This window comes from Aquarana catesbeiana, linkage group LG08 (assembly GCF_042186555.1).
Source record: "Aquarana catesbeiana isolate 2022-GZ linkage group LG08, ASM4218655v1, whole genome shotgun sequence".
Classification (NCBI taxonomy): Eukaryota; Metazoa; Chordata; class Amphibia; order Anura; family Ranidae; genus Aquarana; species Aquarana catesbeiana.
In genome coordinates, this window is record NC_133331.1 from 147,655,782 (window position 1) to 147,670,453 (window position 14,672).

At 40.4% G+C, this 14,672-nt stretch overlaps 1 protein-coding gene across 3 annotated transcripts in view; it reads left to right on the plus strand.

Annotated features, from left to right (window-relative positions):
• MICU1 (mitochondrial calcium uptake 1) overlaps window positions 1-14,672 on the plus strand; it is a 524,563-nt gene that overhangs the window by 415,179 nt on the left and 94,712 nt on the right. For all 3 annotated transcript variants that reach the window (XM_073596557.1, XM_073596558.1, XM_073596556.1), the window contains one exon: window positions 5,250-5,358. In XM_073596557.1, coding sequence (XP_073452658.1) covers window positions 5,250-5,358 — 109 coding nt within the window. The remainder of the gene's footprint in view (window positions 1-5,249; window positions 5,359-14,672) is intronic.

Genomic DNA, 14,672 nt, shown 5'->3' on the forward strand with positions numbered 1-14,672 from the left:
AAAAAGGATTGTTGGAGTGCATAGGTAGGAGAATACAAGTTCAAGGGTGTAGCCATCAGAGTGAGTAAAAGCCTGTACCCATTGCTTCAGGTCAAATGAGGAGGTTAGACTAAGAAGTTTAGTAGTTGCAGAAGTGCTTGTATTAACAGGGATGTTGAAGTCGCCAAGAAGGATTGTGGAAATTTCAGAAGAGAGAAAGTAGGGTAGCCAGGCAGAAAAGTCATCAAGGAAAGTTGATAATGGTCCAGGGGTGCGGTAGATCACAGCAGTTCTTACGGAAGTCAGAGAGAATAGACGTATATAGTGAGCTTCAGAAGAGAACAGGGACAGAAAGGGAAGAGAGTAAAGAACCTGGAAGGTGCTCTGTGGGGATAGGATTCCCACTCCACCTCCCTTGCGCCCATTAGGTCCAGGGAGTGAGTCCAGAGAAGGCCACTGTGGGAAGGGGGAAGCAGGACAAAGTGTAGGATTCATGATGCCAGGTTTTGGGGTGTCAGCAAGTAGATTAAAGGCGTTAGCGACAAAGAGGTGATGCACAGCAGTGAGTTTGTTGTGGAGTTTTTTATTTACTTTTATTTTTTTGGGGTTATTTCTGGTGTGTTTTGGTCCTGCTTGCCAAAATTACATTGGTCACTGAAACACAGTATGGCATAGACCCTGTGCACACTATTACCCATCCTGCTGTGTCTAAATGACAGGTTCATCCTTGGAGATGACAGACACTTTTTACAGATATATTAAAGCCTATATAGGTGTGGAGCGGCAGTCTACAAACTGTGGACCATAAGCTGGATGCTTGCTTTTGTTTCGACCCTTGGGGATTCTGCTTACAGGTATTAAGCAATATAAATGTTGAAACATTATTTCTTTCATCTATAGTAACAATTGGGTACTATTCCTTTTACTGATACCAATGATGGGGGACTACTTCTCCCACTGATGCCAACAATGGGGCTCTATTCCTTCTACTGACACCGACAATGGGGCGCTGTCCATTTACTGACACCGACAATATTGCACTATTCCTCCTGCTGACACCAATGATGGGGCATCATTCCTTCTAGTGACACCGACAAGGGGGCACTATTCCTTCCACTGACACTAAGGATGGAGCACTATTCCTCCCTTGATATCCCTTGATATGAATGATGATGCATTATTCCGAGCATTATTACCTATTATGGGACACAATACTTCCTCCAACTGACCACAAGCGCTATTTGGCATGTCATTTTTTGGGGGGGGAGCAGAAACCCTAATTTTAGAGGGTTCCAGCTCCACTTCCTCCTGGTGCACCGTGGCGCCGGAAGCAAGTTAACCTTTCCCCCCTCCCTCTCGGCAATCATCTGGGACACATCACAGGTTTCAGATAATTGCCTGGTCAGTCACAGCGCGGTGCGCGGCTCGAGCATGCGCAGTGCGTGCCCGGCTGTGAAACCACATCCAAGCGCCCACAGTGACAGTGCCGACGCCGCAGAGGGAAGGGGGTGAGGAGCGGGGCTTCGTTCCCCTGCATCGCTGGACCCTGGGACAGGTTAGTGTCCAATTATTAAAAGTCAGCAGCTGCTGACTTTTAATTTTTTTTTTTTTAAGTGGAACTCCGCTTTAACTACTCATATGAAAGTACTCTAAAGTGCAAGCTTTGCTCTACACAATTAATAAAGTATTAGCTACATTTTCCTTTTTTCAACCTGCACTAACTAAATATGTTTTTTGTTACTGATAAAAAAAATATCTTATTTGTTACTGGCAAAATTGTAATAGGTTTACCTGTATCGTGTCTTTAATAATACAGGACAATGTGTATGTCTGTTGTATCTAACCTAATCGCAAAATTTAGCCTAATGTTGCTTTTACGGTATGACATTGAGTGAATAATTGCTGGCTTTCCTGCATTCTAAATGCTGTTAAAAGGTTAGCTTTAATATGCAAGTCTCATTTGTCTTCTTAAAATATATTATGTCCTATATAAAGTAATCAGATCTTTAGATCTAGTAGAGGAAATAGGTAAATGAAATGTATTTAAGTAGACATGACTCACTGTGCTCTGATTAATGGCCTTACCTCTAATCAGACATGGAATTGCACTGCACAAAAGCTCTGACAGAAAATCTGTGAATAAAACATGACTGTGATATGTTGTGTAAACACTAAAATTGTTTTGCTTTTATTGCCAGTTCCTAATTTGTTCATACTCAATACACAGTAAGTGCACCCATAAACTGATATTCTGAAAATTGGGCATTGGAGACACAAATAAGTTGAATAACTTGGCTTGAGTCTTGTATCTCTTAGAGAGTCTAATGATTAGATATTGCCTTTTGTAGTTCCTGATTCCAATACCTTTAAAACCCCAATTCCAGAAAGGCTGGGAGGCTGTGTTAGGCTAGTTTCACACTGGGGAGGGGGGGTGTTAGCAGTAAAGCGCTGCTAATTTTCGCGCTGCTTTACTGCTGTAATAGCGGCGCTTTTCAGACGCTAGCGGGGTGCATTTAACCCCCGCTAGCGGCCAACTAAAGGGTTAATAGCATCTGCAAAGCACCGCTGCCGAAGCACTTTGCAGGCGCTTCGGCGGCAGTGCCCATTGATTCCAATTGCAGGGACGGTGGAGGAGCAGTGTATTCACTGCTCCCACATAGCCCGAAAGATGCTGCTTGCAGGACTTTTTCTAACGTCCTGCAAGTGCACCGCCCCAGTGTAAAAGCACTCGGGCTCTCAAACTGGGACTGCAGGGGAGGCGCTTTACAGGCGCTATTTTTAGGCCTTTAGTGCCTGAAAAACGCCTCAGTGTGAAAGTAGCCTAAAATCTCCATAAAAGCAGATTATAATGATTTGCAAATTTCATAAACCCATATTTTATTTACAGTAGAAAAAGAAAACACATCAAATGTTTAAACTGAGAAAATCTAACATTTAAAAAAAAAATTAAATTGGTGGCAGCAACACTTCTCAAAAAAGTTGGGACAGGGCAACAAAAAGCTGGCACCTTAAACTGTACTAACATGGAAGAGCTGGAAGAACATATTACAAATAGGTTAATTGGGTACAGGTCAGTAACATGATTGGGTATAAAAAGGGCATCTTAGAGAGTCAAAGTGCCTCCGACGTAAAGCTATACAGTGCTTTGAAAAAGTATTCATACCCCTTGAAATTTCCACATTTTGTCATGTTACAACCAAAAATGTAAATGTATTTTATTGGGATTTTATGTGATAGACCAACACAAAGTGGCACATAATTGTGAAGTGGAATGAAAATAATAAATGGTTTTCAAAATTTTTTATAAATAAATATGTGAAAAGTGTGCCATGCATTTGTATTCAGCCCCCCTGACTCAATACTTTGTAGAACCACCTTTTGCTGCAATTACAGCTGCAAGTCGTTTTGGGTATGTCTCTACCAGCTTTGCACATCTAGAGAGTGAAATTTTTTCCCATTCTTTGCAAAATAGCTCAAGCTCTGCCAGATTGGATGGGGGGCGTCTGTGAACAGCAATTTTCAAGTCTTGCCACAGTTTCTCAATTGGATTCAGGTCTGGACTTTGGCTGGGCCATTGTAACACATGAATATGCTTTGATCTAAACCATTTCATTGTGGCTCTGGCTGTATGTTTAGGGTCGTTGTCCTGCTGGAAGGTGAACCTCCGCCCGTCTCAAGTCTTTTGCAGACTCAAACAGGCTAAGATTGCCCTGTATTCAAAGTCTGCAGATGGTTTTTAGAAGACATTTTAAAGTTGTTTTAGCCTACATTCTTTGAATTGGAAGGGAGCCCTGGTTGAAAAGTACAGTAGGTTTAGCACATTCTGCTGCTATACCCATGTTTTTTTGGTAAAGGTGAACTTACACTTTTAATCCCATGAGCAAGAACATTTCTAGGGGTATACTGTGTACCGAATGCCTTCAGAAATATAATTTCCTCCCCTGGTTTCTATGGTTATGCAAGCAACATTTGTGGCAGTTCTGTGCCAGTTTAAAAAAAAAACTTCAAATCTGCTATAGGCTGCAGTTGAACAATATACTTTTATAACATCAAATTACACTGCGGCTTGTAGCAAGTAATGTAAACATCCTTGTGACTGCAATAGGCATGTGACAGGTACTCTTTATGGAGAGCTCTGGGGTCTATGAGACCCCAAATCCCGCCTCTGCCTTTAAAAGCATTCAAAACACCAAGATCTGTGCTTTTGATTGTTTTCATTTTTTTAAAATGGCACCATTGACATCCTGGTTAAATAGAATTGATGTCAGGTCATCGCTTTAGGGTTACCATAGCGGAGAGCCGATCCTGGATTTGTTTCCTCCCGCTGTTTGTAAAAGCAATCCCATGGCTCTAAAAAAAAAAAATGGTACCAGGTTGATACCTGCTGCTGCAGGCATCATCCCGGTACAACCACTTGAAGTCCAGCGACGTACTTGCACGTTGCTGTTTTGCATTAAAGTATTTAGCTGCAGTTTGTAAATGTTAAACATAGATCCTAATGGGAGTGCTGATTGTCCCTTTAAACAAGCTGCTGGCAGGCTTCAGAACTTCTTGAAGCTTGTTGAAAACCGGCTGAATCCTGCTAGCAGCTTGCTTAAAGTGACAATCAACACTCCCATTAGGTTCTGTGTTCAACATTTACAAACTGGAGTTGAATGCTACTTTAAAAATTTCAACAAAGCTTGCTGTTAACACTGCTCTTATCTAAGCTTAAGCCCATGTGAGACAGGCCAAAACAAATATTCATTTTATTTAACTTCTGCTACACACATTTTGATGGAGACAAGTGCTATGCACAAAGGGACCCCATGAGGACTTTTTATTCTGGTGATTGATCTTCCTTAATTCTTCTGTCACAATTATCCCAATTGTGTTGTTACCCTTAATTTATAAACAGTTTCTGCTGCTGACATGGGTTAACTAAATACACTAAATATATTTAGTATACAGGTGATAATCGAAAAATTAGAATATCGTGCAAAAGTTCATTTATTTCACTAATGGAACTTAAAATGTGAAATTTTGTGAGATTGTGGATTTGGGGTTTTCATGAGCTGTAAGACATAATCATCACAATTATGACAAATCACGGCTTGAACTATCTTGCTTTGCACGTAATGAGTCTATCTCATATATTAGTTTCTCCTTTTAAGTTGCATGAAGTGAAATAAATGAACTTCTGCACGATATTCTAATTTTTCGAGTATCACCTGTATACTAATATACTAAAACTGTGTCCCTTACCCATCTGTTTCTGTTGTGTTTTCCAGGGCCTGACTTTTCAAGAAGTTGAACATTTCTTTACTTTCCTAAAGAACATTAATGATGTGGACACAGCTCTAAGTTTTTACCACATGGCAGGTGCCTCCCTGGATAAAGGTATTTCCCTCTGTGGACCTGACTCACTTTATACTGTTACGTGGTGCATTAACCCTTTTGCTGCCAGAGACATTTTTGCTTTTTTTTTTGTTTTTTTTGCACACATGTTTAAAAAATAATTTTAGGCCTGAAGATTGCTTAAAACCCCCAAAATATTATATATTTTCTGAAATCAAACACCCTAGAGAATAGTAAAATAGTGATTAAAAGCGTGGTGTTGCGCTAATCCTTAAAGCATATAAAGTATGTGGGAAAATATATAAATCAATAAATAAATAGTGTAAGTGTGTCCCACTTATAATAATGGTTCTAGTATATTAGTAAACAAATCCGTGACTCACCAACATAGGCAACCTAGTGCAAAAATAATAACAACGGATGCAATAAAATCAAATGGCAATACCTGGCTAGAAAATTAGTAAAAATAGGTGTATACAATGCAGCCGGGCATATTGCAAACAAACAAAGATGAAATGTGACCCTCCTCTTCGCCGCAACTCCAGCAGAAACCTGGCGGAGAGGAGGGTATCGGCTGTGCAGGTCCTTGTATCACCCTACAAGACCAGCGGGAGGAGCATGTTCAGGGCCCAGCTTGGTGACCCCGGGATACTACTTGAGAGACGGATAACCCCAGAGGAGATAAGCCAGGATAGGATCTAATTAGTATCGCTCCCACGATTGGCTGATGCTGTGGTTTTGCTAGCTAAGGGTCGCCATGCCCAATATTGGCTAAAGCGAGTACCCTATTACTTTCAGGTAAGGGGCCACTGCCCACCACTGCGTGCTGTGTTGCATGAAGAAAGGATACACATCACAACTGTTATCAGTCACTTTAATTTATTCCCAATGGATCACTGTTTTCACACTATTTGGACTTTATTAACCTTCAGTGGATCACTTTTTATGCACGTGGATTTGTGGACTTTATTTGTTGAATATTACAAGGTTCCAGTTAAACTGTCACTTGTATTGTGTTCATGAGCACAAGTCACGTTTCATCTTTGTTTGCAATATGCCAGGCTGCATTGTATACATCTATTTTTACTAATTTTCTAGCCAGGTATTGCCATTTGATTTTATTGCATCCGTTATGTTATTATTTTTGCACCAGGTTGCCTATGTTGGTGAATCACGGATTTGTTTACTAATATACTTGAACCATTATTATAAGTGGGACACACTTACACTATTTATTGATTCATATATTTGTCCACATACTTTTATATGCTTTAAGGATTAGCGCAACACCACACTTTTAATCATTTCTTTTATATATAGGGTCAGGTTGCACCCCACTTGGTGTAGGCGGCTTTTCCTAGTAAAATAGTGGTAGTTCCAATCTTTTATGTCAAACGATATTACCGAAAGTCTAGGAAACCCAACGTTTCAGTAAAAAATACACTAAAGTTAATTTTAGAGTACACTAATGCAGTAAATTACCCAATGTTTTGGTAAAATATAAAAGCTGAGGTTGCACTGAGTAAATAGGTACCCAACATGTCAAGCCTTACATTTGGGTGAGCTTGTGAAATGGCGACAGGCTTCAGGACCCTATATTTTCCATTGGCATTGCTTTAAAAGCATCAGTTTAGTGTTAGGGAAGGTCTGGTGCCAGAATTATCACTCTCAGTGCAGAGTGCGCGTAACGCGTGTATCACAGAAAATGTTTTCATGTGTAGGCACCCCCAACGCCTGCAGTTACCTTCGTGCATGAGTATATGTGGGGGTGGGAGCCTCATTTTTAGGGAGGAGTTTATGTGGTTGGGTGTAACTTACATTTTTTACAATTTAAAAAAAAAATGTTTTTACTTAACTTTTTTTTTTTCATCACACGGGACAAAAATGTGATGTTTTTTTTTGGTGACAGGTTCTCTTTAATGAGTCACCTGGGGTCTAAAAAACTGATGGGGGACCTGGAAGTGATGTTTTGCACAACGCTTCTTGTCAGCAACAAGAAGGGGAGGAAAGCAGATGCATGTTCACTCAGCCCACTCTACCCAGCGGCACTCTCCATGCCAATTCCCGGCCCGCAAATAGAGAAGCCTTAGATGACAGGGATGCGCGCAGGCATGTGCGTTACTGGGGGACAGTGTGTGCACGTTTTTCTTCCAGCCAGAAGTCGGCTTGTCCGATATACTGTATACACATTGTGTAAAACTCCCCTGGTGTCCGGTCCATATGAGGTACGGATCAATTATTATCACAGCAACTTTTTTCTTCCTAAGGCTAAGAGCAGAGAGAATATTTGGAGAAAAATATTTGCCCAAATAGTCAGGGTATTAAAGCTGTCGGATATATTTGGTATTAGTTAACTCTTTAACCTGAGCTGTATTGATGATTTTTACATTCTAGATAATGTAGATAGTAAATAGAAGCAGAGACTATAATTCTGGCTGTTTGCTCTGCTTGCTTCAGTGGTTTGCTTCAAAACAGAATTCCAAATTCATCCTGGTCTATTAATTTGTGAAAGTTGTTAATTCCCATGAAAAAGGCTTCCATTGTACTCTTCCAGTAATTAAAACTGATCTAATCTGTTGAGAAGGATGTGTGGATAGACAGCAGAATGTACTGCCACTAAGCGTTCTGACCAGATGCTGCATAACATTTTTCAGAATGCAAACATCTTTCTAGGGACATGCACACCATTTCTTCCTAACATATTGATTTTCAGTACAAATTATTATTTAATATTGTAACAGCATTGCAGTGGTACAAGAAAAAGTTTGCTTAAAATAAAACTTCCCTACTTGGAGAATTTTAATTAACCACCTTTGGATGTTTAGGATAACAAACAAGATTCTGCTGCAATGATATCTTATATTGGATAACAATGCATTTAATGTAGTCCCAGGTATGTAATTGATATCAACCAAAGTCTGCTTTTCATTTTTTTTATATTGCTGCTTTTAGGGGAAATCTTGGGATGATAAACTATAGATGTATTTTGCTGTCACCCATGCAGTCCTGCACTCTATTCCATCCTTGCTTATTATGGATATTTTTAACTAGACTGGGTTACATTCATTAAAGCTGGACTCTGCGCACAAAACTTTCTATTCAAATATATCTCTTAATAGCCACAAAGGTTCTAAATCCACTTTATATGCACCAAATATTTTACAAATCCAGATATTACCTTCAAAACGTAGCTATGACATCGTCATTGTGTTGTACATAGCTAGTGCAGAGAGCAGAGCTGTGGAAGGGATCCAACAGACCCCATCCACTACAGTCTGTCTTCAGAAAACTATAGTAGTAGTAGTATAGTGCAATGTTTCTCAGTCCTCGTGTATCCCCAACAGGTCATGTTTTCCATTGTTTTGCACAGGTGATTTGATCAGTTTCACTGCCTTAGTAGTTACCACAACCGTTTCATCTGAGGGAAATCCTGAAGACATGACCTGTTTTGTGTACTTGAGGACTGGAGTTGAGAAACATTGCTATAGTGAACCTGTGGACAGGCAGTGGATAGTCAAATATTTACATGTGCTCCACAGCAAGTCCTTATTGATTTCTAGAACAGCAGGTGCTGTGGAGCAAATACCCTCCAAACTCACAGCAAAAGCTCTATGAGACCTAAACAACTAGAAAATTGACTTTAAAGGCACACTGTATACTGTCTATAAAAGGTAAAATTGTTTTGAATGTATGACTTTCATTTTTTATTCTATTTTTGTATTGCATGAAGTGGTGTCTTGGTCATGTGTGGGGTATAAAAATACCAACTATATGGAAATGTCTTTTGTTTTATGTATCTATATGCATTAATTGTTCTCATTTTATGAAAGTCATACTTCAATAAAAGCAATTTTACCTTTATAGACAATATACCCGTGTGCCTTTTTAAAGTCAATTTTCTAGTTGTTTAGGTCTCACATGTCTAATATCGGGACGTTGGCACACTACTATTTGTGTACTTACAGTGTCACTCACTTCTAGATACATATCTATTTGGGAATTTCCTAAATCGCAGCAAAAGCTCAACTTGTTCTCTCAGCAGCTTACCTCCCCATGCTCTCTCCTTCCAGAGCCCCTGCTTTGTGTTTTCCCTACAGATTATAAGGTGGCTGAGTTGCTGTTTGAAATGGAGAACAGGGTAAGCTGAGCTGCTGAAATTATAACTTGAGCAATATCCGTGCTTCTGCTGTGAATCTTGAGGATAAATTGTTCCACTGTGCTTTTAGCTATAGAGTTAGATTAGGGCTTGTTTTAATGCTCATTTGCTGCTAAAGAATATTTAGGTTCTCCCCCTCCCCAAAAAAAGAAACACTTCCAAAAAAGAAGAGTGGGGCATAAATCACAACTTCTCCTTTATTCTTCAAGACTGGTGAAAAACAGATTACAGCAGCGGTCACAACTTTTTATGTCATAACTATAACAGTTGTTTTCAGTTAACCACTTCACGCAAAATCATGTACCTGTACGTCATTTTGTTGAAGTGCTTGTACCGGGTGATGCCTGCAGCCAGAAGCACCACCCCAGTACTGTTTTTTAGAGTTGGTGGTCGGCTTTCAAGTGATAGCACCCGATGCGGCTAATGAGCCGCTCGGCCGCTATCACAAGCAACGTGAGGGGACGCCCTCCCTCCCGCCGCCACTCCGTCTGGGTCTCCCGTCCCACTGGGAGACCCGAATGACCAGCTGGTACATCCACCGGCTGGCCGAAGTCCCAAACAAAGCCGTAATCGGCTCCGATCAGGTCTCTGATGTAGTAACATGGAAGCGAAATCACGTCACTTCCGATTTACTCTGCAGCCTAAGGCGCTGATTCAAAAATGCAGATTTTGGCGTTTTGAATACTTTGAAGTGCAGAGGAGGGGTTTGGGGTCTTTTATACCCCAGATACCTCCATAAAAAGTACCTGTCACTGCCCATTAGTGTCACAAGAGATGTTTACATTCCTTGTGACAGCAATAAAAGTGATCAGAATTTTTTTTAAAGGAATAGTGTAAAAATAATAAAAAATATATATTTTTAAAACACCCCATCCCTGCTTGTTAGCACACCAAAGAAAGCCCATACGCAAGTCGCCACCCACAAATGTAAACCGTATTCAAATCACACATGTGAGGTATCGCCGCGATCATTAGAGCGAGAGCAATAATCCTAGCAAAGTACCTCCTCTGTAATTCTAAACTGGTAACAGTTGAAAAATTTCAACCGTCGCCTATGGAGATTTTTAAGTACCATAGTTTGACGCCATGTTAAGTATGCATTTACTCGGCATATCATCTTACACAATATGCAATAAAATTGGGCTAACTTTACTGTTTTCTTATTTTTTAATTCAAAAAGTGTATTTTTTCCCAAAAAACATTGCATTTGAAAGACTGATGTGCAAATACTGTGTAACATAAATTATTGCAATGACCGCCATGGTATTCTCTAGGGTCTTTGCTAAAAAATTATATATAATGTTTGGGGGTTCTAAGTGATTTTCTAGCAAAAAATTTGGATTATAACTTGTAAACAACAAATGTCAGAAATAGGCTTGGTCTTGAAGTAGTTAAACTGTTCTTTCAAAGTATGAGGGCTTTGAAAATGCCAAAACTGTAATATATCTATTATATTTATTCTTCATCCTACAGTAAACATGAGCGCTTGACATTTTGTGGATACAAATACAGTGCACACATAGATTTGTAATGTAATAGATGACCCTTGTTGACCTGACCCTTCATAGATCTTGCCGTGAATGACTAGAACAGGAGAGTAGTTTATGGAACACATTTTCTTTCCTTCCAGCCATTGATTCAGATCCATAAAATGAGGGTAACGCAGAAATATACGTGCATTCAATTCTAACCTTTGCAGTTATAACAGGAAGTGGCATAAATATTACTTATTGCGCGGTGTCACTTCTACAATGCTCATTTATCCATCCTTGAATTTTGTGTCTCCCACACTAAGATTTTATTGCACCCATAAACAATATTGGTATCTTGGCAACTTAAAATGTGGAAGCAAGCTCTGCTCAAACTATCATACACCTGTCCTTAGAAACATTACTATGCATTATTTAAATCAGTACTGTGTAATGGTTTCCGTTGGATAATAGTTAATTATGGTTTCTTGCTTGCTGCCTAATACTCAGGTGAGCATCCATTGTTAATGTAATATTTAATTTATGCCTTTGATAATGACTGAATGAAAGTTCACTTCATTTAAGGTGGATATCACAAAATGAAAGCTGCTCAAACCACATTTCTGTGATGTTTGTTGTGACAGAGGGAGGCGCTGTCACTGTAATAATTCAGGAAAATGTGACAAAAGATTCACAGTGCGGCAGATGGAAGGTCTCACCCGGTGTCAGTGGGCCCCAGCCAGAAGCCAAGAGACAGAGGGTCTCACCAAGGGCTCAGAGGTGCCCCAGCCAGGACACAGAAGTTTCAGTTCTAGAAGTCAGGTCGGCTCCTATTGGGGGTGTTAGGAGAACCCCAAGCCTTAGGCCAGAGGTGGACAGTGCAGTAGGGCACTGTAACTAAAGGCTAAAAGAGCCAAGTGTTCCAGGAGAGCTGGACAACACAGTCAAAGGGACTGATTAGAGGAGCAGCAGTGCTGTCAACAAGTGAGCCAGATGGCTCAGTATTTTCGTTTATGAATATTATGTGGAAGAAACCCCTGCGTGGGCAACTGATGTACAAGTGAACTTAACCGTCTTTTTAACAAAAGTGAAGTGCCATGCCCTAAAATACAGTTTTGGGCTGGCGCAACTCATTGTAAATGCAGTTATTGATTGAGTTTATTCACCCCAATCTCACACTGTGTATGCATGTAAGGCAGCTTGTGTATGGGCCATGTCCTCTCTCATAATCTGTCCTTCTGTGTCCAAAAAAGTAGTTGTATGGCCAAAGCTTTTTTTGGCAATACTTGCGTCATGGGATGCGCTTACTTTTGCTCTCCTATGACCCAAAATTCAGCCAACAGCAGACTATCTTTGGCTGAAGTCACAGAGCCACTCCAGGCTCTGGAAAGATTCTTACCATGTTGTTTGCCTAAACAGCAGTGTGGCAGAGGACGGGAGCCATCTGTGCCCGTCCCCTTCCCAGCATAGCACTCCAGTGAGCACTGAAGGGGCACAGCAGAGAGCAGTGACTGATAATTATCGATTTCAGCTATGAGCAGACCGAGAACTGAGCAATTAGCGGTCATATGATTGCTCAGTTCTTGGGCTTATAGTTGGTGTGGTCAGCTGCAGCTTGGAAGTATTTGTTTTTTTTTTTTATGTCCTTTAAGAATGGGTATCCAATTTCTCAGTCTAAGTTATGAAAATGGCTGTAAAAGAAGTTAAGCTCTCCTTTCCCAAAGGCTTCACATTTTCCCTGAAGATTACCAGCTTGGTTATGGCCTGCCACCAACTTTGAAATGGAAAATGCAGTTGCTATGCACATAAGCTTTTTTGTTTTCCCATAATACTGGTAATAGACCCCAGCCTGAACTGCTCCCAATTGCCAGAAATCTGAGTTGGTAGGATGCGTGTATCCAAAGTAAAGAAGAAATACATGGCTACCCCTGCCTGGGGTGGCCAGCTTAAAACTGAACTCCAGGCAGATATGAAAAAAAAAAACGCAAATAATGCAACTCATTATTAGTTCATCGTAAAATGTACTCTTTGAAATGCAATCAATTTACTGTATATACCTAAATTTGCCTTGGTATCAGCCTCTTGCAGTCCCTGTACAGCAGAGCTTACATTGGGACAAAGATTAGCAGCACAAAGAACCCATTGGGTGTGTTGCATTTTAAGGAGCGTGCTGATTGGAGGAGTAAGTAGAGTATCCGTGAGATGAGCTAATCAGTCTACTGCTTCTCTTTTCATTGTCCATTCACAGGCTGGGGGGTGAGGATAGACCTGTAAGTGTTACTTCACTGCAGCAGATAAAAATTAGGTCTTCTGCCCTGCCAGACAAGTGTAAATCTCCGGACTGGACAGGCAGAAATTTGGCAAATAGCTCCTATATTTGTGTTCAGTTTTAGGCCACGTTCACTCTAGGTGATTTGGAATCGTGGACAGAATTGTCAAAATCTCAGCAAACTATGCAGCATGTGTTTTGGGTGCCATTTATCCTTAATGACACCCTAAACGCAGTGTGATTTTTGCCTCGATTCACGATTAAATGCATGTACAAACACACCTGGCTCAGGGTCAAAATTTGCTCCCTAAACTTCTTTGCTGCCACAAACGTGCATAGGGCAGCCTATTAAATTAATGAACTGCCCTATGCACGACATGCGGAATCACGTGAAAATTGCCCACACTACATCGCAAGTGGGAACAGGCTTTCTTCTGTAAGGATTACTACATGTTATCCTTTCAGGTCTTAGCTTATATTTTAATTAATATAGCTGTTGCTATTTGAAGTGGTTCTAAACCCTTAACATTTTTTTTTTTTTCCCTTCCCGAGTCCTCACTCGATCCAGCGCTGTGCTCATCTGTAGCAGTTCTCTCCCCACTCTCACAGGCTTGGCAGTAAAATCATGTGACAAGGGAGCAGGGGGTGAGGCTGAGCCTCGCTGTCTGTGTCTATAGATGCAGGCAACGGGTCTCGGGGGCAAGCCCACAGGTGTGCATTTATTTTTGAGCAGCTTGCTATGGGGGCACTCAAAGAAGGGGAGGAGCCTGGAGCACCAGTGGGGGACCCAAGCTAAGTATAACGTGCTTACTATTTTTAAATAGATGGACATGTGAATGTGTTATTTTGATACTCCAGACTGATCATGTAAACTCCTTGATTTACAATGAAAATGTAACATTTGTCATTGGATTTAAAGTAAGTAAATATTAGTTTTTTAATTTTTTCTGAATTATTTATACTATGTCACAAAGAGGTGCTTGCACTTACCTTTTTTAAGGAAGGCTTCAGAAATCACTAAATACAGCCAGTGATAGCATTTTCCTACAATAGGAGAGCACCTATTACACAATACCTGGAAAAATAAAGTCTGTGTTAGTGTCTAGCTCATTCACTACAAAATTCTCTCAGCACAATTTTTTATGCTGGAGAGTGATCCTTTCAATCCCAGGCACTGCCTCCAATTTTGTGCCTCACATGGCGAAACCAATTTTTGGCAGGGTCTTAGAGGTTAAAACCACTTTCTTTAAAACTGACCATGTTCTTTAAAAAGATAGTAGTTAAAACTACCAAAGGTTGTAACAAGAAAGGCATGATACTGCAGCTGACTATACTAAAGCTGAAGAATTTCAGTAAATTTCAGTATACCAAGCGTCAGATTTTTGCAAGAAGAAGCAGAAGTGTGTGAAATGAAAAATGTGTTTATGGACATAGCGGGAAAAAGAGTCTGTATATAAGGAAG